Genomic DNA, 23,737 nt, shown 5'->3' on the forward strand with positions numbered 1-23,737 from the left:
CAAGGAAGGAGAGGCTGTGGTGCAGGCTGTTACTGCGAGAAGTTTGCAAGAAAAAAGTTCTCCTTCCAAAATGAACTGGTTGCCTGTGGCTACTCAGGAATCTGAGACCTGTAGGATTGCAATGCAAAGCCAGCCTGGTCAAAAAAACAAACAACACCTGTAGACTCCATCTCCAGTTAACCAGAAAAATGCCAGACTGAAGGCATGGTTCAAGTGGCAGAGCCTCAGCTGTGAGCAAGATAGCCAAGCAAGAGAATAACAAAGCTCTTGAGTTCAATTAATATCTTCACTTCACTTTGCCAAAAGGTTTTCTTCTCAAAATGCTTTATTTTTTAGGAACTAAAAAGTGACCTGGGGTATTAGGTTTTAGTGTCAGTTCCTCATGCTTGATTCTCTACTGATCTCTAGCCCAGTGGAGCTGAGTCTTGGCTATACTTTAGAAAGCTTTTACAAAATTCTCACACTTGGTCCCCACTGCAGAAATCCTGATTAACTGATCTAGGGTGGAGCCCCGGCAGTGTGTATTTCTGTTTTAAGCTCTCCAGTTTACTCTAAGTACAGCGAGGGAAGAAACCACAGGTGTGGTATAGAAGGTAGTGAAGTTACATGTGTCATGTCCAAGAGCATCTACCCTGTACAAACAGAGAAAAGCCAAATTCTGAATGACCCTGCCAAGCAGGTGTTATACACTGGTAGCCCATGTGTGCAAGTGTGAAGCTAATGGTAGTGTGGAGAGAGCACAGTGGGTCAGAAACAGAAGTGCCTTAGGTTTTGCTGAATTACTAGCTCTTCTTAGCTTTTTTCTTCATCTGTAAGCTGAAGGGATTGGACTAAACTTCTAGTTTCCCTCCCTGCCTTGGAGTTTAATGCCTTGCTAATAAAGTCTGTAGGTCTCAGATTTTACATGTTTAAATGTATAACATTTCTTATATTTTTAATTTGAAAAATGTATAATATTTCTAAATTAAAGTTAAAAAGCATGGGAAATTATGAAAAAGGAAATGGTGGGGCTAGGAAGGTGGCTCAGGGGTAGAGTGCTTGCCTTGCATGCATGAGGCCCTAGGTTCAATTCCTCAGCACCACATACACAGAAAAAGGCAGAAGTGGGTGCTGTGGCTCAGGTGATAGAGCACTGTTCTTGAGCTGAAGAGCTCAGGGACAGTGCCCAGACCTAGAATTCAAGCTCCACGACCAGCAAAAAACAAAAACAAAAAGGAAATGGTATACATAACCCCAGAAAAGCTTTTTTTTACAAATACTTTGCTGTGCAACAAGCATCTTGCTATAATTGGTTACCTGTATCCTGTGTTCCTAGGAAACCTCATGCTATTACAAACAAAGAACAAAGCAAAGCAACTCCACTGTAAAAACTAACATTTCTTCTGGGTGCCAGTGATTCATGCTTATAATTTTAGCTACTCAGGAGGTTAAGATCTGATCTGCCAGCCTGGGCAGGAATGTCCATGAGACTTTCTCTCCAATTAACCACCCAAATAGCCAAAACTGAAGCTGTGGCTCAAGTGGTAGAGTGCTATCTTTGAGCAAAAAAGCTCAGGGATAGGCCCTGGCGCCCAGTTTAATCCCCAGTGCATGCACACATATGTACCACCACCAAGAAAAAACAAAAACCCCACAATAGTAGGAAAGGGGGCCAGAGACTATACTCACAAAATAAAAATAAAAATTTAATAATTTTTTAATTAATAATGGCTTTAAAAAAGACAAAAAACACTTTCTTGCCACATATAGCCAGTGTCATCATGTATGAGTCACATAGAGCTGTACCATTCATGAGCAGATCCAAGGTGATAAAATATATCTGGAGGGTTTTTTTTAGTAATATAGACTTCATTTTTATTTCTCCCTGACTGCCAAAACTTTTTAACATTTTATCTGTTCTTAATATCATTTTTTTCTGAGAGAGCAGAAGCCACTCAAACTAAAGGGCCATAATAATCCATGCAAAATTGTTTTATGTCCAATCAGGGTTATAAAAACGCCAAAGAAATACCTGTACTTTCATTGCTTTTAGCTCCTTCTGTACTTGTTTCACAATTGGCATAGTCATACTAAGTCCCTAGCTTGGGAGCATTTGGAGTTGGCTGTCCTGGTTGAAATCCTGTCTCACCAATTTATAACATAGGCTGTATGGTCCTGAGCAAATTACTTATCCTGGGCCCTTGAAGTAATATGGGGGAAGCAGTAGCACTTACATCCTGGAGCTGTAATAATGATTAAACTGGCTAAGACTTGCTAGTACTATTAATAGTGCCTTCTCAACATTTCACAAGCCTTTTCCCATGCTGCCAAAAAAAAAGCTCTAAATCATTGTGGCTGTATAATGTTCTTTCCCATTTTCCCATGCTAGTATATTAATAGAAACTCCTATTTGTAGACTTTTGCTATTATATTACTGTATTATGAATGTGCACATGAGGGTGCACACATTTTTTAAAAGAAATCAGTGTGTACAAAGTTGTTACAAGGTAAGCCTCTAGGATGTGATACTTAAAGGGCTTTTAGGATTTTTTAACCACATTATAGAAAATATAATAGCATGAATTTTTTATTTAAAAAGTTTGAGGCATGAACTTAATTACTTTTTTAAAATGTATTCAATCTACTTACATATAGGATCGTGGTTCCTCATTCTAGAAGGCTGGAACTTGAAAAACTCCAGAGAAAGATACAAATCAAAAGGACCTCTAAATCTAGAAGATAGGAAAGAATCTTTTTCAGTAGTGCTGCTTCTGAATGTGGTTGATAAATATGGTCCCTAGGACTGTGCCTGAAGATTCTAAAAGAGGCTTGCCTTTTGTTTGTGGTTGGCCAGCTGTACTGACAGTGGTGGTATTCTCCCCCCCACCTCTGCTTCTCTCTGCCTCCCCCAGGTCACCACCTATTTGCACAAAGACTACAATAATATGTGGATTATCAAGAAACATAATACAAACTCAGGTAATGTGACCAGATAATGTGATGCTTCTTTATGTTCTTATTGACTTACAGTCCTCCTTAGTATTTTCTGTGCCTCCAAAAGAATATGACTAAGATGGCTCTCCTGAGCATCTTTGACATTTTATTGATCTCTTATTCTTTGGTAGTTGTGTATTGATCTCTTCCTGTGTCCCAATCACAGTTTTAGGTATAGAGGATAAGCAGTGAATAAAACAGATAAGCTCTTACTTTTAGTATTGTTATTGAAGCCAGAGAGCAGGGCCCTGGCTTAGGCTTCATCCAGGAAGTGAGCATGCCAGGTGGAGCTAGTGCGTAGTCCTAATCCTGAGGTACTTTGGTTGTTCCCTATAAGACAAGACAAGCCTGTAGTCTTGTTATGGTAGCACATCCCTGGGCCAGCTCACTCAGTTGGGATCTGAGGGCCTGCCAGCTCTGTGATCAGGCATGTCTAGCTGATGCCTGGGACATCACTCAAAACCTGCTCACTTTCCCCTAAATGATCTGGATAAAGTAGCTCTGAAACGTACCTATGTGGCTCTCTGGGCTATAGAGTCAGAGCTGTACAGGAATCTTCTTTTGGTCAGGCAGCTAGCTTCCTGCGGGCTGCGCCTTCTGTTGCAGCTGAGAGCAAGGACAGCTTCCTCTTACCTTCTGAGCCATCTCCACTGCTGATGTCCTCAGCCACAGCATTTCTGTGACTCCTCAGCAAGTACTACCTACCTGGCTTGGCTCCAGCCAGCTGCTCACCTAAATCCACATTCCTTTTCCTTCCCTGCCTCTTCTTACTGTAATTTTTAGTCTAGAAACTACATAATACTGTGTCTGTGTCCTCTTTATTTGCATCCACAGTAATATAATTTAGGATGCCATTGAGCATAGTCTGTTTTTACACTCTTGTATTACTACCATTGATATTTTGATCCAGCAAGCCAGATATAAGTGGCCCATCACAATGATGAGTTAAGAGAAAGACTAATTTTACTTCCAAGTCATCTAGGTTTTTGTTTGTTTGTTTGTTTGTTTTTGGTCGGTCATGGGGCTTGAACTCTGGGCTTGGGCACTGTCCTTGTGCTCTTCAGCTCAAGACAAGCGCTCTACTGCTTGAGCCACAGCACTACTTCCAGTTTTCTAGTGGTTTATTGGAGATAAGAATCTCAGGGACTGGGCTGGGAAGGTGGCTCAGTGGTAGAGCGCTTGTCTTGTATGCCTGAGGCCCTAGGTTTGATTCCCCAGCACCACATAAGCACAAAGAAAAAAAAAGCCGGAAGTGGAGCTATGGCTCAAGTGGTAGAGTGCTAGCCTTGAGCTAAAGAGCTGAGGGACAGCGCCCAGGCCCAGAGTTCAGGCCCCACAACCCGACCCCCCCCCCCAAAAAAAAAAAAAAAAAAAAAGAATCTCACGGACTTTCCTGCCCAGGCTGGCTTTGAACTGAGATCCTCAGATCTCAGCCTCCTCAGTAGCTAGTTTTACAGGCTTGAGCCCCCCAGCCCCCGGCCTGTTTGTTTGTTTTTTGTCGGTTATAGGGCTTGAACTCTGGGTCTAAGTGTTGTCCCTCAGCTCTTCAGCTCAAGGCAAGTGCTCTATCACTTGAGCTATAGCGCCACTTCTGATTTTCTGGTGGTTTATTGGAGATAAGAGTTTCACGAGCTTTTCTGCCCAGGCTGGCTTTGAACCAAGATCCTCAGATCTTAGCCTCCTGAGTAGCTAGGATTACAGGCATGAGCCACCAGTGCCCAGCATCATCTAGGTTTGAACCCAGTCTTTGAACATTCCTAGACTTCTAAGTTAAGATGGTCACATTTCATTTAAATAACTGAGGATTTTCTGGGAACATCTTAAAAGTATTTATGTTCTTTATGGCTATAAATACCCTCATCCTCATTCACAAACCTTCCTTCTCTATTGACTTATTTCAGTTATTATCTTGCTAATTAATCTTATAAGACCTTAAAGGCAGAATAGCAATGGACCTCTGTGTAGTTGAGTTCTCTAATTATCTTGAATAAGTGATTTGCACTGGCAAAGTAAGCCTTCCTGACCTTGATCTATTTATAGGATCTTGGTATCTCATTGTTTGGGACAGAAGTTTGCAAGGGTACAGTCTGCTTGGATTTGGTGATTACAGCTCCTTTTCTATATCATTGTCCTTATAGATTCTGATGAGTCTGACTTTCTGATGACAGAACAGTGGTCCTTGCCTTCCATCATTTAATTATCTCCATCTCACTTAGCAGGCCTACTGCCAGAGAAAATATTTCATTTTGGGGAAAGCTGAACAAATGGTGATTTGCATAGAATTCATTTTTGGTAGACTATATTATAATAACAAAAAGGAGAACCTTGCCATTTAGCTTCCCAGCCTAAGTTCCTGTGGGGAACCTAGTGCCTTTCAGATAAAAGCCACATTGTGCCAGGTGCTGGTGGCTCATGCCTGTAATCCTAGCTACTCAGGAGGCTGAGATCTGAGGATCATGGTTCAAAGCCAGCCCAGGCAGGAAAGTCCGTGAGAATCTTATCTCAATAAACCACTCAGAAAACCAGAAGTGGCACTGTGGCTCAAATGGTAGAGCACTCGCCTGAGCTGAAGAGCTGAGGGACTGCCCAGGCCCAGAGTTCAAGCCCCATGACTGGGGGGGAAAAAAAAGAAAAGAAAAATGCCACATTGCCTCAGCTGGCATGTACGGACTAGCTCAGCCTCGTTTCCTGTTCCTATTCCCTCCCATTCCCTAACTGTATGAAACCATCTGCCTTTGATAAGTGAGTTGTGTTCTTCAGATCTCTGTGCCTTTCTCCACTTGATCACCTGGCAGAATTCTCCCTCAAAGAATCTCTGTTCCTCTGTGATGACTGAGGGTCCTTGCTTTTTCAATCCACAACCCTCTGTTAGTGCCTCTGGCATATGCCAAATAGTGGAGTAATTGGCTTTGAGTTGACCTGCAGTATACAGCCAGGAAAGTAAATGACTGGGAGTCCATGCATGTTTCTTACCCACAGATCCACTAGACCCTTCTCTCCCAGTGGAGTTTGTGAGACATGGAGACATCATTCGACTAGAACACAAAGAGTAAGTGAACTTGCCAGTTGGATAAATAAGGGTAGAGAGTTCTTTTAAGAAGATTGCAGAAGTCAGGTGTGGCTAGAGCTGCAGCAGTGGAACAAGGCTATAGTGCTAGGATGAGTGTTTCGTGGTACAAAGATGGTAAGTAACAGGCAAACCTTTATTTACTTCCTGGCTTGGGCTTTGAGGAGCTTTGAGGGAACCTTTCAGTTTTCCTGTTCCTGAAGAGAAAGATAAATATAAGTTGCCCCAATCTGCTTTTAAGTGGTGCTTTTAGAAAATGTGACTATTTTTGAGAGTATGACACACTAGTTTATTTCAACAGCAATCTCACCAAAATTACTAAAAATGCTTAGATGATATAAAAGCCTCTTAAAAGCATAAAAATACTAACAAGATATTTAATAGTTACTAGGAGCTAGATGCAGTGGCTCATACCTGTAATCCTAGGTATGTGGGAGACTGAAATCAAGTGGATTTCAAGTCAAAGTTGAACCAGGCAAAAAGTTCTCAGATTCCACCTCAACAGAAAAAGTGGGCATGGTGGGGCAACCTATCATCCAAGCTACAGCAGAAAGTAGAAGTAGGATTATAGTCCAAAATTTTAAGACCCAATCTCAAAAATAATCAGAACAAAAAATGACTAGAGGGATGGCTCAAATGGTAGAACATCTGCCTGAGAAGTACAAGGCCTTGAGTTAAAACCTCAGTATAGCTAAACGCAAAAGATAAAAACTAAACAAAACTATTACTAGACCTAAGTCTAAGTTAAAATGGGAATTCAGAGGAGAAAATTAGGCACTGAAGCCACTGGTCTTCATCCCACCATCTTGAGTTTTAGTCTTCTATTTTTTTTAATTTTTAAAAAAAAATTCTTTTGGGTCCGGTCGTGGGGCTTGAATTCTGGGCCTGGGCACTGTCCCTTTTGCTCAAGGATAGCATTCCACCACTTGAGCCACAGTGCCACTCCTAACCTTTTCTGTTCATGTGATACTGAGGAATAGAATCCAGGGTTCCATGCATGCTAGCATATTCCTAGCCCAAATCTATAGACTTCTACTTACAATTAACCAGCAAAAAAGTAGGAAGTGGAGGTGTGTAGCACACCAGCCATGATAGGAGCAGGGGAAAGCTGGGTGAGAGAGTAAAGCCCTGAGTGTAAGCCCCCAATGCTGGCAAAAAAAAAAAAAAAAATAGGCACCAGTGATTCATTCCTCTAATCCTAGCTACTCAGAATCTGAAGATTGAGCTGGGTGCTGGTGGCTCACACTTGTAATCCTAGTTATTTAGGAGGCTGAGGTCTGAGGATCTCAGTTTGAACCCAGCCCGGGTAGGAAAGTCTGAAAGATTCTTATCTCCAATTAACCACCAGAAAACTGGAAGTGGTGCTGTGGCTCAAAGTTGGTAGAGCACTAACCTTGAGCAAAAGAGCTCAAGGACAGTGCCCAGGCCCTGAGTTCAAGCCCCACAACTGCCAAAAAAAAAAAAATCTGTGGTTTGAAGCCAGCCCAGGCAGGAAAGTCTGTGAGACTCTGATCTCCAATTAACCACAAAAAAAAAAAAAAAAAGTGCAAGCCCTGAGTAAAGAAGAGGGACAGTCCCCAGGATCAACACCAAAAAAAAAAAAAAGTAAATATCTGAAAATTGAATAGTAAACATTTGTGACTCAAGAGATGTAAAAAGTTATATAAGTAAAATCTAAATAGCCTGCCTCTTATCTGTAATTCGCCACTTTTAGAAAATGGCAATGAGAATAGAAAGAATAAATAGGAGAGAGGAAGCTTGCTCATCTTATGCATACATAGATTATAAATGCTAGTTTTCTTCTTCCTACCTAGACTTCTAAGTCAAGCAGTCGGAGCACTTCATGCTACCAATTCTGTGAAGGCCATCCCACTGCCCTGACAATACCTGAAGTTAGTCTCTTTTTTAGCATGAAGCCAGGGCATTCCCATCTATCCTCAGTTTGTGCTTTGCCCTCTTCTCCAATACTCCCAATATTTCTTGTGAAATCAGAAGGCAACAAGTTCTTTATGTATTGGAATTACAGTTGGATTTAATAAGTGTTAAATATAGTATTATTTTAGCCTCCTAAAATCAAGTAGGTAAGCCATGAATAGTGGTACACACATGTAATCCCAGCTTCTTGGAAGATGGAGGCAGGAGGATAACGAGTTTGAGGTCAGCTGAGGCAAAGTTAGTGAGACTTTGTCTCAGAACTCTACCACCAAAAGATGTATTTGAGGGGCTGGGAAGGTGGCTCAATGGTTGAGTGCTTGCCTTGCATGCACAAGGCCCTGGGTTCAATTCCTCAGCACCATATAAGCAGAAAAAGCTGGAAGTGGTGCTGTGGCTCAAGTGGTGGAGCACTAACCGTGACCTGAAGAGCTGAGGGACAGCACCCAGGCCCAGAGTTTAGGACCCATGACCAACCAAAAAAAAAAAAAAAAAAAGATGTATTTGAATATTCAATGTTAAAGAAGAAAGATTGCACTGAGAGAGTGCAAGCAAAGGGATGACATTGTCCTAAAAGAAATGTACTTTTTTACCTTATGTAAGTTTAACCCTCTGTATATCACCTTTATAATAACAATAAATACACTTTTCTAAAAAGAAGCAACATTGTAAATCTCTTAAGTAGTTGTACAAAGGAGTTGCCATTCAACAAAGCATGAATACAGTGCATCTTGGTTAATGTCACTCCTTTAAATGACCTCACTCTTCCCAATCCCATCTTCTCTCACTCTTCTTAACTTTATAAGATATGTATTGAATTTTTGGCTGCATTTTCTCTCCTTTCTTCTCTTCTTTTGCCTCCCCCTCCCCCCAACATTCCTTGACTCCACCTTATCCTTTTGAAGTACCTGTTTCCTGGTATGTATTTTATTGACCTTTGATTTAGTCTTTCTAAGGAATTAAACTGGTTAGTACTCCTCTGACTCTTACCATATTTCAGTTAATACATGTGTATAAACAATAACAGATACTGGCAAGGATGTGGACAAAAAGGAATGTTGGTGGGAATGTAAACTCATTTTCCCACTGGAAAGCAGTATGGAGGTTCCTCAAAAAATTAAACATAATAATATTACCCTATGATCGAGCAATTCCACTCTAGGACATTTATCCAAAAGATTACAAACTAGAATACAATAAAGCTACCAGGACAACCATGTGTATTGTAGCACTATTCACCATAACCAGGTATGGAAACAACCCAGGTGTCTATCAGTGGACAAATGGATCAAGAAAATGTGGTCTATGTATGTATGTATGTATGTATGTATATATATATATATATATATATATATATATATATATATATATATACACATACATACACACAATGGAATTTTACTCATCCATTAGAATTATATTGCATCATTTGCAAATAAATGGAAAGACCTGGAAAAAAGGTGTGTTAAGTCAGCTCCAGAAAGACAAAAGTTACATGTTTTCTCTCATATGTAGAAACTAGAATTCATTTATAAATACATAAGTAAATACTTTGGGAAGTTTGCAAGTATGCACATCTTATTCACTTAATGACCCTTCTTTCTTCCAACTTGTAGGACTTCTCGGAATTTACACAGTCACCGTCATGAGGCCCCCCTGACCCGGAAGCACTATCAGGTCACTGGGTATGGCATAGTAAGTGAGCCAACTGGGATGTGAGCATGGTGATAAGGTTGTGGGGCTTAGCTCATGACCGCATAATAGGACACATCCACCCCAGAAAACACGACTATTTCTAAGGATTGGAGCTACAAATGGAGTTCCTTAATATTTGATAACTCTTTGGCTGAATTTGATATAAGAAAAGCAGTCTGTCTCCATTTCTCTTCTCAAATAGGAACCATGTAATTTACATACTCTAATACCTAATAAGTGTAAAATATGAGTATTATTTAGGTTTCTTAAAATCACATCAGAGAAGTCAGGCATAGTGATGACCTTCTGTAATCCCAGCTGCTTGGTTGGGAAGGGAGATAGGAAGATCATTATAAGGATCTCTTTCTTATAATAGAAGGGTATTATACATATGTTTTGTATTTCAGCCTTAGGGAAACATACTTAATAGAGTAAAAGCTCTATAAGGGCTTATGACGTGGGAATAATTGAAGGCAATATGAACTCTAGTGGAAAGCTGGTGGCTCATACCTGTAATCCTAGCTACTTAGGGAGGCTGAGATCTGAGGATCTCAGTTCAAAGCCAGCCTGGGCAGGAGAAAGACTGTGAGACTCCTATCTCCAATAAACCACCAGAAAATCGGAAGTGGCGCTGTAGCTCAAGTGGTAGAGCGCTCTCCTTGAGCTGAAGAGCTGAGGGACAGAGCTCAGGCCCAGAGTTCAAGCCCCATGACTGACAAACTGACAAAAAAGAAAAGAAAGCTTTATGACTATCAGTTACATTCCCTTTCAGAACTTTGCTGTTTGAATAAAATCTGTGATCTTCTTTCTACTGGCTTATTCTACATTGTACAAGAATCGGGCTCTGAAGTCATTGTTTTCTTGTGGGCCACACGTGTCTTAATTTCTAAGATGTGCTATATAGGCCAGGCCTTTCTGGCTTAGGTGAGGGTCCGGATGGCCAAGATAATGGATACAAATGCCAGATCTGCTTCTGTTGGCTCAGGGAAGAAAACCTAGAACTTAAACTCTAGTCCTATGAAGTAAAGAATTGGACTTCTGGTTCCACCAGTTATGTTCCTTCCCCCACTCCCTTTTTCTTTTGTTTTAATAGGATGTTCTAGGGCAATGTCAGTCACTTGAAAAACTAGAATATTTCTATGCATTCTTATTTCCTCTCTCACTTCAATCATTAAGACCAATTTGTCCTTTGTGAGACAGTGGCATCTGAAAGGGTAGCTGTCTTCGATTGTGACACTTCTCTACAGACATGCTGTGTATCTTTTTCTTGATTTATGTGACAGAATGGCACAGGAGACTCAAATGATTTCTGGCGGATTGAGGTTGTAAACAGAAAATTTGGGAACCGGATCAAAGTGTTGAGAAGTCGAATTCGCCTTATCCACCTGGGCACAGGTTGTGTCCTGGGGTCCTCAGGAAAAGTTCTTCCTAAATGGTAAGTCTGGACCTCTGATGTCCCAATCGAGCTTCTGCTTTTTTTTGTCTTGCTACAAGGAGTATGCTAGAACCTCCCATTTCCCAGTAGTCAGTGTTCACTTCATATTTGCTTTTTCTTTTTTTTTAATTGTGAAAATACCATATAGAGGGGTTACAATTACATGGGCAAGATAATGAGTACATTTCTTACCAAGCATTGTTGCCTCCTCCTTTGTTTCCCCTTCCCATCCCTTCCCATCTCCCACCCCCTCCCCCCACCCCTCACCATATTTGCTTTTTCTTAGTGGTAGATGGCAGGAGAAAAGGAATCAGATATATCATGCAGCACAGAGCCCCAGGGCAGCTTTGTTATTTTATATGTTTTGATAGTTGGATATTTGTACATCTGGCTTGTGGTAGAAACGCTAGTCTCCCCCTATAATAGCAGTACTAGATAAAAGTGTAAGGTTAAAAAAAAAAAAAGAGTGGCCACTGGCTTGAAAACAGAGGGAAGGGTTCCACAGACCTAAGATTGGCAGACAGTGCTGGGCTTGGGGAGTTCCCGGTCTTCTGAGAGACATCTGCGACTACTTTTCACAGGGGCTGGGAGCAATTGGAAGTTACTTGCACTCCATACCTAAAAGAAACCCTCAGCTCCATCTGGAATGTGGAGGACCATATCAATCCTAAACGTGAGTGAACTTCCCAGGCTAGAAACTCCTACCATAGAAAAGTAATTCTTCATAGACTGTTGCCACTGAGTCTTAGTGCTTTTGGAAGAGTTGTGTGTACCTATACTGCTAGCTCCTTTTTCTTTTCCTCTCTTTCCTGTTGAATAACTAATGACATCCTGCAGGTGCTCTATTGTATGTTCCTCTTGTTCTTCTGTCCCTGTACCATGGGCACTTCACACATACAGTCTTGGTCCAGGAGGACCTCCCCATATCCAGTCAGCCCATTCCCAGCAGGCCACAGCCACGGCCACAGCCCTGACCTGATCCCAATCTCTGCTCCTAGCCCCATCTCACCTTCCCTCTTGTCAGCTTCAGCTCAGTCTTTGAATTCATAGTCTTTTCTTAACACCCCATTTACCCTCATGTTTGTTTTCTCTTCCTCTCCTTTTCATTCTTCTTACCACCTGATTTAGCCAAAACTACCTAGCAGCTCATCTCCTTATTTGGTATGCTGGGAAACACAAGCATCCATCTGTGGATAAATTGTTGAATGAATGAGACAGATTCAGTCCCTGTCTTCATACACCTTATGCCTAACAGGCCGGCAGCCTCTGAGCCAGAGCCTAAGGTTGATGGCGCTGAATGCCATGAGAGCACTGAGGGGGAGGTCTTGGCATCTGTTACCTCAGTAGTTCTCAGAGCACCTACTGAGTGCTTAAAGTTGCCTGAGTGAAAGACCCTCAGTACTCTCACCTGTTGCCAGCTTGTCAGAAAGGCTACACTTGAACTCTGGTGGGAGTGTAGATACTGTGGACAGACAGACTGAGGACAAAATTTTTGACAAAGCCTCTCTCCTCTTGTTTGTCTTGCTTTTCTTAGTGCCAAACATCAGCCTGGAAGTGCTGCAGCCCAGTTTTGCCGAGGTCTTGCTGGAGTCGCACATGATCATGATCCTGGTACTGTAGCCCCTTCTTGGCCTACCTTTTTTTTTTTTCCTGTCAGAAAAGTTCTTTATTCACAGAAGCCCTTACCAAATCAAATGGGTTTTTTCTTTTATTTATTTTTCCTTTTTGAGCTTCAACTATGATAATTTTCAAACATTTTTATTGTTATGGTAGAGTCGATACACAGAGGGTTTACAATTGCATGAATTAGGTAATGAGTCATGAGTACAATTCCTTTTGAACCATGTCTCCCCTTCTGTCGCTGTCTCCCAGTTTATCCCTCCCTTCCTTACCCACAACATAGCCAGTTCATTTTCTCTGTGGTGTCCAGTGAGCTCCACTACTACATTTGTTCATCCTTATTACATCTTTTATGTGCCCTCCCATCCCCTCTCAAATACAAATTAATAAGACAAAAGGAAAACAAAAACAGAAACAATGGTAACTTTAAAACATGTCTTTTGTTTCCTTTTCTTGGAGTTCATTTCATAGAATATTATTTTACATGATCATCTGTACATAGCAATTGCGCATTTGCCTACCAGTCCTATACATGTCCTCCTCGGGCCTCAGTATGTGAGTGACCAGAGCAGTATACAAATTCAATACAATACCCACCAAAATCCCAACCACTTTCTTCAAAGAAATAGAGAAATCAGTCCAGAAATTCATATGGAATAATGAGACCCAGAATAACAGAAACAATTCTTAGCAGGAAGAACAGTGTTGGAGGAATATCAATACCAAACTTCAAGCTTTATTACAAAGCCATTGTAATAAAAACAGATTGGTACTGGCACAAGAATACACCTGAAGACCAATGGAACAGAAGACCCAGAAATAAACTGACAAACATATAGCCACCTAATATTTGATAAGGGAATCAAAGAGGGTGGAAGAAAGACAACTTCTTCAACAAATGGTGCTGACAAAATTGGCTGTCTACATGCAGAAAACTGAAACTAGATGCTCATATATCACCCTGCACCAGAATCAACACTAAATGGATCAAAGACCTCAATATAAGGCCAGATACTGTGAAAATATTATAGGAAGGGGTAGGGGAAACACTAGGCCTTTAGGCATGGGGAGAAACTTCTGAAACAACGATCCAGAATCACAACAAATTAAAAAAAAAAAAAAAGACTAGATAAATGAGATTGTATCAAACTTAAGAGCTTCTGCATAGCAAAGGACATAGCTAGCAAGATAAATAGAAAGCCCAGAGAATGGGAGAAAATCTTCACTAGCTGTACATCAGACAAGGGATCATATCTAACCTATGCTTAGAGCTAAAAAAAATTAACCCCCCTAAAAATAAGTCCTTGCTTAGCTTATCTAAGAACCTTTTGGGCAGCTACACTTTGGAGCATAAGTGAATAGCATGGCATAGGTCTGCTGCCCCCTTGTGGAAGACTTTGGACTGTCTTAGGCAGTCCTTTTCACAGCATTAAGGTGGTGGTGACTTGATTCTAGTGAACGCTTCTGTGGCTGTTAGGTGCTGGCACTATACTAAGCACTGTGCATATTAACGTATTTAATATTTATTACAGTCCTGTGGAGATTATCATCTTGGGTTATAGGTGAGAGAACTGAGGCACAGAGAAGGTAGGGGACCCGTCAGGGTTATATACCTATTTGTAAAAGGTTGATCCAGGGGGAGAGGGACTAGCAGGAGAAAGGGAGAGGATGAAAGGTTCATGGATGAATGTACTGAGTACATTGTCTACATGTATGACAATGTCATAATGACACTTTAAAAAAAAAAAAGAGATGGATCTAGCTTTCAAAGCTAGGCTAACAGGTTTCCAAAGTCAGTGCAATTTCCTTGACCTCCTATATCTCTAAGTGATTTTCAGTCTGTTCAGGTGGCAGAACCCCTGAAGATAATTATCTTCAGTGATAATTTATTATCCCATGAAGTTAAGATCAGTCAGGATACATAGTTAAGTGTTGTTTATATACAGCATAAAAGTCCCACCATGAGCCCAACCATGTTCCTGGACAGGAATTCTCAAAGGGATAGCTGGTTCAGGTTTAAAGTTTTCTAAAACCTATTGCCTATTGTTAGCAACTGACAGCAGTCGTGGTATCAGTTTAAGGTGAGAGAAATCTTTAAATCTAGGTTATTATGTCTACCAGCTTAAATTTGCCCCTGTGAGTGGGAGAGAGCTTGCTGATGTTTGGTGAGAGACCCCTTGTGCTGGCTGTGGAAAACCTGAGTCCTGCAGGAATGATATTCAAGACCCATGTTTCTCAGGCTGGATTGGTGACTGGCAGCTACTCATAGGGGCGCAGGGAGGTATAGAGGTGTTATTTTTCTCCTGTGAGCCATTGTCAAGTGGACTTACCTGAAAGTGATTATGTAAGTGGTACTCATAAAATATAGTTGACTTATTGTACCAGATTAAACTTTTAAAATTCTGATTCTGTCAGTTTTGTGCATTGGGAGGTGATGAGTTGACATTAAGTGATCTCTGGGTCACTTCCTCTCTGACTCTCTGCTTGTAGCTGTCACTGTGGCTTGATGACATAGCTCTTTTGAATATCTGCCTGTCAGTCACACCATCAGTCTGTGTCTGAGTAGAATTTTAAGAGTGTATGAGTCTTGAGAGTTTTAGTTCTTCTTTCATTATCTGGAAGTATCATTATCTATAGGCAAAGAAGAAAAGGAATGTGTGGGAGCTCTGTTATTCAGCTGATATAGACTCAGGAAAGAGACAGAGACCAAAATAGTGAGTCCAGACTATGGAAACTGCTGCAGTCTATGTGTGCATGTATGTGTGCACACACACGTGTGCATGTGCATGTGTGCACTTGTGCATACACACACTCATGCAAGTGTGCCCACACATGAGGGCCAATTGGATTGACACCTGAGTGGAGAAGGCTAGCAAGTTTGATGTGGTAAAGAGGATTACCTTGACTTGTCACAATTTGGGCTGGCATCCCTGAGTTTATGACTGAACTGGACTGCTTTGAAGAGATTGATTTCCCTCAACATTTGCTCCAGAAATCTTCAAAACTTTCTTCCTCATTCCAAGGCTCCTTGGATGGCCTTGATTCAGGGGCTATCCAGTTGATCCTTTGGGTCAGACTCCCTCATGGAACTTTTGGCCCTACAGGAGAAACCCAGCCACCAAATGGAGGCTTGCAAATTGTTCCCAAGCCCTCATCAAGATGAACTAGGAAGGCTCACTTAACTACATCTTGAATCTTTCTTGGCTAAAACAGTGGTTTTTATTTGAGGGCAGTTTTGTCTCCCAGTGGGATATTTGGTAATGTCTGGAGAATTTTTTTTCTTTTTTTTTTGTATTGTAAAAATGCTGTACAGAGGTGTCTGGAAAATTTTTGTATGCTATAATTAAGGAGTAGAACATGCAGAGAGTAGATGCCGGGGATGCTAAACATTCTACAATTCACTGTGCAGTCCGGATGACAAAGACTTACCTAACCCAAATGTTAGCTGCGAAACTTTTTCCTGACTGAGCACCTGGCTCCTCTTCCCAGTCCTGGCTTCTGACCCTATTCTGTCCTGTTTAGCAAAGGCCTTATTTTGCCATGGTGAGACGAATTATTGCACTTGCTTGGCTACTGGATTAGCGGAGCTGAGTTCAGGTCCTTCAGACTAACACGTACATTAGGATTGCTTTCTCTCCCATAGATGAAGTATATTCTTTGAGGGAAAAAAAATCCTTCCCTTTTTTTTTAAGGTATAATGCATAGGCATTCCTATCGTATGTGAACAATTATATAAATATGACTGTGGTGTTAAATATATAAAATATGAAGGATGTTTAGAAAGCAATACCTAATACACACATTGAGAGAGGAAAACAAGTTAAATGAAAATCTTTTTTTTTTGGGGGGAGGGGGTCTGGTCATGGGCCCTGAACTCTGGGCCTGGGTGCTGTCCCTCAGCTCTTCAGCTCAAGGCTAGTGCTCTACCACTTGAGCCACAGTGCCACTTCCGGCTTTTTTTCTTTTTGCTTATGTGGTGCTGAGGAATCTAACCCAGGGCCTCAGGCATGCAAGGTAAGCGCTTCTACCACTGAGCCACCTTCCCAGCTCCTTAAATGAAAATCTTAACAATAGATTGAAATTAATAAATATGTTCTTTCTATGATTTTGGGGGGGGGGCAGAGAAAGCAATGCCTAAAAAACAAGCAGTAATGAAAAACACGGAAAAAACCTTAGACTGAAGTAACTATTTCCAAGTTCAGGTACTTGTCAGTCTCTGCTTTTCTGTTTAAAGTCTTAGTTGAATGTATAAGCTCTGATTTTATATCCTGCCTTCCTAGACACTCTATTCTTGACTTGTCAGATGTCACATGTTTTGCACCTAGTAGAAAGAGATCCCTTTTCTCTTCTGTTTCTCATATAGTGGGTCAAATGGACTGTCTCTGATGGAACTGTGAGGCTTGTTTGGGAGAATTAAGACAAGTATTGTAGGCAGGTAGACCATGGCTGAAAATGAGCACCTGATTTTTCCTTGCCATAGGAGAGTGAAGAGGGGGATGCTGGGTGGGAGAATCCTCTTGACAGTTGGCTAGCTATCCATCTCTGACTTCATTACCCTTTTTTTTTTTGTCACCTTACTGCAGGGAAACAATGGCCTTAAGCCCAAGGACAATGAGTTTACATCTAAACCCTGGCACTGGCCTATCAACTATCAGGTAGGACTTGAGGCTAGAGTTCTTCCAGAAAATGGAACCAAGTAAGGAACTGTAGAGACTGGATTGTTTGGGGGGCCAAGGGGAAACCTTGCCTAGGTGGGCTGGAATAGGGCTGGGTTTTCTGCCCTGATTCTGATCCCACCTTCCCAGAGAGCTCATGTAGAATTTGCATTCTAGACCTCTTGTCCAGGCTGCTTGACTGTGGAATAAGACTGTGGAGTAATAGTAGCTGGGAATGAGCTGAGCCCTGGATCATTAGGGTATTCTCTTCTTTCAAATAGGGCCTGCGTTTCTCAGGGACCAATGACACAGACTTCCGAGTCTACCTACTTGGCAACCCGGTGAGTGTCTGATTGTTCCCCTCCTGCCTGACTGAGCACATGCCTGTGGAGAGCTGCTACCATGTTCTCATCCCATGCAGGTAGTCTGGTGGCTGAATCTGGTGAGCATTGCCCTTTACCTCGTCTTGGGGAGCACCATTGCCATTGCCATGCAAAGAGGGGTGCAGCTGCCCATGGAGCTGGAAGGTTAGGGCCCCTGTGCTTTCTCTGCCCTGCCGATAGCTGGTGAGAGCTTGCAGTCTGGAGAGGGCCTGCCTACTGTGAGAGGATCCCTTGCTTTCCCCACTGCCCTCTCTTCCTTCTTTGTTTGAAAGCCAGCTCATAATCACCCGTACCCCAATGATGTGTTCAATACATTGCCCCCTCCCAACAGCCCTGTCAGATTAGTGTTACCCCATTCTGTGGATTTGGGATTTATCCCAGGACATGTAGTTCATAAGTGTTAGCACTAAGACTCAGACCCAAGTATCTAACTTAAGGGTCTTCACTTCCCCCATGCTATAGCCAGAGCTGCTCCTTTTCACATTGCCCCTGTGTTTCATAGTCCTGTTCTCCAGTGAGGTAGAGAGGCATGTGCTAGGCAGGGCAGTGTTTCTTCTCCTACTGGTGCTGCCCCTGTTCTATTTAGCTCTGACATAAACCATAGCACTAGAGACATCTCTACAAGCTGTGTTTGCCCTGCAGCTTCCTATCCCAATAGCCTGGGCCCAGATCCCCTTCCCCTCTGTCATCTGACCTCGCCCCTAGGCCAGCCTATCCCCATGAAGGTTTGTGGTGGTAGAGGTGCCAGCAGAGGAGAAGGGAGAGCAGTTATGTGAAGCTTTATGCCTCCTGCCTGCTGACATGTGACATCCTGGCCATGGTATCAAGGCTGTGCTAGGCTGGGTACTGAGCAGGCATCTCAAGACTGCTTACTCTTCCAGTTGCCATGGTTCCATGTGGGTTGGTCACATGAGGGAAGAAAGTGAGGTAAAGTCACCTATTCAGATCACACAGCAAGGAAGAGGCAGAGCTGGGCTGGAACCCAGGCCGTCCACCCTTCTCAGACTTCTTACTGGGCTGTGCTGCCTTGGGGCTCAGGGCAAATCCAGATGTTGCTGCGAGGAGGTGGCCAGATGCTGCTTGGCTGGATGCTCCATTACTTCCCGTTCTTTCTGATGGGCCGGATCCTCTACTTCCACCACTACTTCCCAGCCATGCTCTTCTCCAGCATGTTGACAGGTCAGCATTGCCTACCAGCACTGGGGACACACATCGGGAGGCAGGGCAAGAGAGGAGGGAAAAGCCGCCATGATCAGCGGTGCTGCTTCCTGCAGGATTCCCAGAAGTTCTCTGACATGCTGGTGTTGGTTTCCCTGCCCTCCATAGGCATCCTGTGGGACAGCCTCCTGCGACTTTGTGCCTGGGGGTTGGCCTCCTCTCCCCTGGCCAGGGGTGTCTACCCCATGGGAGTGCTGAGCCTGCTTCTGGTAACTGCCTACAGGTATGCTGCCCCTAACATGTTCTTCTATCAGGTGCTCACTGGTACTTTGGCCCTGAGTATAATTAGGATCCCTTGGGAGCATGTAAGCTGTTCTGTGATTGGCTCATCCCCAGAGGTTCTGATTCAGTTTGGTACAGTGGGTCACAATTCGAAGCCCCTCAGATGACCTTAATGTGCAGTCAAGGCGGAACCAAAGGGGGCTTACTCCTCCTCTGTGCCAGTGGTTCCCAACTTCACTACCTCTTTTAGTCCTGGGGCTCCTTGCTGGAATAGCTATCTCGAGGTTGAGGGGGCAAAGGTGGGGAAGTGTGGGAATGTGGGGGGCAGGGTTGGGGAATCCCAGAATTTCTGAAGGGAGACTGTTATTAGGAAAGCTCCCCCTTTCCTTTCTTCTGGCAAGTTCTACAGATCCTGCACTGAAAGCCCCTGATTGTGACTCTGAGGTCTTTCTGACCCATGAGCACACCCTTACCAAAGAAGGTTAAGCTCCTACTAACCAGTACTGAGCCTCAGCCCCCCAGGACCAGACCACCCCTAGATGGTCCTTCTCCTAGGCCTGTTGGAAAGAGCATCTACTGAGCTCCTGGACCAGCATCTGAGCACTGGCAGATTGAATCAGATGGATAGATGGACTGAGTTGTGGTGGTGGAGCCTGTGTGATGTGCCCAGCAAGGGGGGTTGGGGGACTTCAGTCAGAAGTCCTCATTGTGGGGAGCTGGGAAGGTGGCTCAGTGGTAAAGCACTTGCCTTGCATGCTCGAGGCCCTGGGTTCGATTCCTCAGCACCACATAAGAAAAAAGCCGGAAGTGGCGCTGTGGCTCAAGTGGTAGAGTGCTAGCCTTGAGCTGAAGAGCTGAGGGACAGCGCCCAGGCCCAGAGTTCAGGCCCCATGACCGGACCCCCCCCCCAAAAAAAAAAAGTCCTCATTGTGGCCTGTATATACCAGTTATCTCCCTCTAATTCTTTCCCACAGCTTCTACCTCTTCCACCCTCTGGCTTATGGGATGGTTGGTCCCCTAGCCCAGGACCCTGAAAGTCCAATGGCAGGACTAAGGTGGCTGGAATCATGGGACTTTTGAGGCCACTGCAAAGGACTGAGGTCTGGTTCCAGGAACTCTCTGAAGAGAACCAGCTGCAGAACCAAGTCCTGGACCCTGTCAGCTTGAGGTTGCTGTCCAAGGAGCCCAAAGCATCGGCCAGGACCAAGCTCTAGGGGCAAACGCAGATTTCACTCAACACTAACAAACTGCAGCTCTGTCTGCAGTACCCACAAAGGACTGTGTCTCTTGGACCCAATTCTCCAAGTGTGCAATATGAGGAAGGATGAGTGTGGGAGGGAACGTGTGTCCAGTTCCCTGTGGAGTACAAACTGGACAGCCGAGAAGCATAAATTCTGAGAAGTCGTCCAGGGCTGCTGTAAGATTTCCTGGTATTTTTTCACATTAGATCTGGCTTGTAAAATCTGTAAGAAATTCTCCAACTTCCAAGAGGGTCTCTTGGGCTGAGAGTGCTGGCTCTGTCTCTGCTGAGGGCCCAGCTTGGGATGGTCCAAGCTACATTACCCTTCTTCCATAAACAAGCAAATCAGTGGGGAGCAGGCTCCCCATGGCTTTCCCAAATACCTTCTGTGGAAGCTGAACTTCTTGCCCATGATGCACATAGAACACCAGGCTCTGAGAACGCCTCACCAGCCTGTGGTTGGCTCTGCCTTAGCCCTTGGTTGCTTCTCTAGTACACTGAGGTTGGTGAGGAAACCATGTTCTATCCCATGGCTACACTGTGTTCCCAGGTCCTGTGTGCCAGAGACCATTTCTGCTATCCAGACCTTCCTCTGCATCCAGCCTGGCCATGAGCACTGAGACAGATGCATTCTCCTGCTGGCTGAGAGAACCTCAGCAGCTAAGAGAGAGGAGCCTGAGTGGGGAACCTTATATGAGCCGGGATTCCTGTGAAATGTCCAGATGTGGGATACTTGGCCTGTTAGGGCCAGTATTCCTAACTCTGCTGGATATTTCACATTGTACTTTCCTAGCTCTCTCCAGATGACACCCTTTTGAAACTTCATAGGGTTTTCCCTTTCTTTCTGTTACTACTTCACCAGTCTTTCTCCCCGAAGACCCTGAGCACCTAGAAACACATGACAGCTTCTGAGCTTCGAGCTCAGAGCTGCTTCTACTTCTTCCCCCAGAGGAATTAAGAAAACTTTGGGGGTCAGAACCAAACTAACCAAGGCCAGCCCTTTAGCCTGCCTGCCTCCTCTCAGTTGAGGACAAAATGTTTATTTGATCTCAGAAGACTTTGATGCTTCACGGTTTAATAATGACTTTGCCACTCTCATCTTCCCTCCACTGTAGCTCCCAACAACTCTGACAGGGTCACAGCTCTTTAAAGCATCTTCAGGAGGCGGTTGCCACGGAGACTGGTAATTGGTCTCAGGGACAGGCTGTGCTACCTACAGAGTGGTGAGGAGGAAAGCTTCTGGGCTGTGTTTGGCTGCTCAGACCAAGCATCATTAATGTTAATAGAGGAAATGCAGCTATGTCAATAGCAAGGCAGGGCGGTTAATTAGATCTGAGGCCCACTGACCTCCCTTTCCCAGGGCTATAGCCCTTTTGACTTCCCCTAGCAGGAAGCCCAGCCTGTGCCCCTAGTCTGGGCTGCCTGCTTAATTGCATTTCTGGCAGGGATGGAGAAACTCTGTCCTAACTCTCCCTCCCTTTTCTCCCTTCTGCAAGCAGAGCTAGTTTCTGCTGTGCACAAGTAGGGCGCCATCTGGGTGGGGTTTTTTAGAGGTAAAATGCAGGGATTTGCTTGGCTCTTAGCAAAGGTGGCCCATGATGACAAGCCTGTGTCTTCTTACTTCCAAGAGGAACTTGTTGGAAGAGAGGAGCTGTGAGGAAGGAGCAAGCTCAGCTAGCTTCCTGTCCACCCTTCTAATATGACCATCTTGGGGACAAAAGTTCCCTTCTTTCTTTCCCTACTATGGAGGAGAGAGACCTCCCACCCACTCCCTCTGCTTCCATGCCCGAGCTGTTCCCTGGGAACAGAGCTGCCTGGTGTGCTAGCCATGGCTCAGGTTCTGTTTGGAAGATGCTGAAAACAATAGCCATGGCAAGGGGGAACGGGACTGCTTCAGGAGTGGGCTGTAGCCTGTAGCCCTTGGGAATGTGACATCTCAAACTGCTGTCAGACAGCCCAACCTCCAGCCAGTGTCTTGAGCCACATTTTATTTTTTTCTAAGTTGCTGGAGTTACTCAGAGGCCATTTACTTTTGTAATAAATAGCTCTTGTTTTTAATGCCATGCTGTTCTTGTACTTAATTGCATCTGACTTGCCCTCCGGCCTCCTTAAAGAAGAGAAGAATGTTTGGCCGGCAAGAGCCGTCCATGCCTGAGTGTCTCGTGTCTGAGGTACTGCCTGGCAGGAAAGCCTGATGCCTAGAGGCATGTGGACCTTCCCCTGTACATGCTTACTTCAGTAATGTTGGATGACAGTTCCATTCACCTAAGCTTTTTCTGAAATAAGTAGGAAGCTGGAATTTGTCTGTTTTTTCCCTAGTTTAACTTGCCCAGACAACATAGGAAAGCTTTTGTCCACCCCTAAAACAGTGAGCGACCTTTTTTTGTGTGTGTGACAGTCCTGGGACTTGAACTTAGGGTCTGGGCTGTGCTTTACCATTTGAGCCAGAATTCCTCTTTTGGTGGTGATGGTGGTAGCAGCTTCTTCTTCCTCCTCCTCCTCTTCTTTCTTCTTTTTCCTTTTAATACTTAATTGGAGATGAGATCCTAGCAGACTTTCCTGCTTGGGCTGGCTTCAAACCACGATCCTCAGATTTCAGCCTCCCAAGTAGGATTACAAGCATGAGCCAACAGTACCCAGCTAGCAGTTTGCCATTCTGCTTATCAGATACCTGACTCCTGCGATGGACCTGTCATCTGGACCGCCTAGAATTTAAGATAGGTGGGACTGTATTGAGGGTCAGCCTGGAGGGAGGAGGAAAAGAGTCTTGTTGCTATACCACAAAATTGGGGATCTTCTGGACCACCCTTCTGCCCTCACAGGACCCACAGGAGGGTCAGACGGACCTGGTGCTCTTTTACACAGTACAGCTGATTTTTGGATGTTCATTCATTGATATCTAGTCTTCATCATGGTCAAGGATTGGACCAGAGAAGTCCCCATTCTTCCCATGAGAGATGAAATTAGTTGCTTAAATCATAGTAAGGAAATAGAAGCAAGACTCAGGGTCACAGTAGGGCTTTTTGGCTTTTCCAGCCTGGTCCTGGACTGGGGGCCCCTCCTTGGAGCACCCTGGCTGCCCTGGACACAGGAAAGGTCTCAGCTAAAAAGTGTCCTGGATCAACACAACTTTTCTACTTTATGTAATGAAGCTACAGCTCTGTCAGGGACCCATTTTTTCTGGTTCTCCCAGGTATACACAGGCCAGTGGTAGCAATGGTGGTGGTGGTGGTGATGGTTTACATGCATGTGTACATGCATATGTATGTGTGCATGTGCATGCTAGTACTAGAACTT

General features: G+C 43.8%; 1 protein-coding gene across 1 annotated transcript in view; it reads left to right on the forward strand.

Moving 5' to 3' along the window:
• Pomt2 (protein O-mannosyltransferase 2) overlaps positions 1-22,503 on the forward strand; it is a 43,284-nt gene extending 20,781 nt beyond the window's left edge. Inside the window, exons 10-21 of the mRNA XM_070028975.1 lie at positions 2,892-2,958; positions 5,953-6,022; positions 9,589-9,667; positions 10,951-11,102; positions 11,684-11,775; positions 12,637-12,713; positions 17,306-17,377; positions 17,659-17,718; positions 17,799-17,904; positions 18,799-18,939; positions 19,087-19,201; positions 20,175-22,503. Coding sequence (XP_069885076.1) covers positions 2,892-2,958; positions 5,953-6,022; positions 9,589-9,667; positions 10,951-11,102; positions 11,684-11,775; positions 12,637-12,713; positions 17,306-17,377; positions 17,659-17,718; positions 17,799-17,904; positions 18,799-18,939; positions 19,087-19,201; positions 20,175-20,280 — 1,137 coding nt within the window. The 3' untranslated portion in view covers positions 20,281-22,503. The remainder of the gene's footprint in view (positions 1-2,891; positions 2,959-5,952; positions 6,023-9,588; positions 9,668-10,950; positions 11,103-11,683; positions 11,776-12,636; positions 12,714-17,305; positions 17,378-17,658; positions 17,719-17,798; positions 17,905-18,798; positions 18,940-19,086; positions 19,202-20,174) is intronic.
• Positions 22,504-23,737: the final 1,234 nt, after the last annotated feature.

This window comes from Dipodomys merriami, unplaced genomic scaffold (assembly GCF_024711535.1).
Source record: "Dipodomys merriami isolate MVZ:Mamm:240054 unplaced genomic scaffold, mDipMer1.0.p SCAF_1, whole genome shotgun sequence".
NCBI classification, from domain to species: domain Eukaryota; kingdom Metazoa; phylum Chordata; class Mammalia; order Rodentia; family Heteromyidae; genus Dipodomys; species Dipodomys merriami.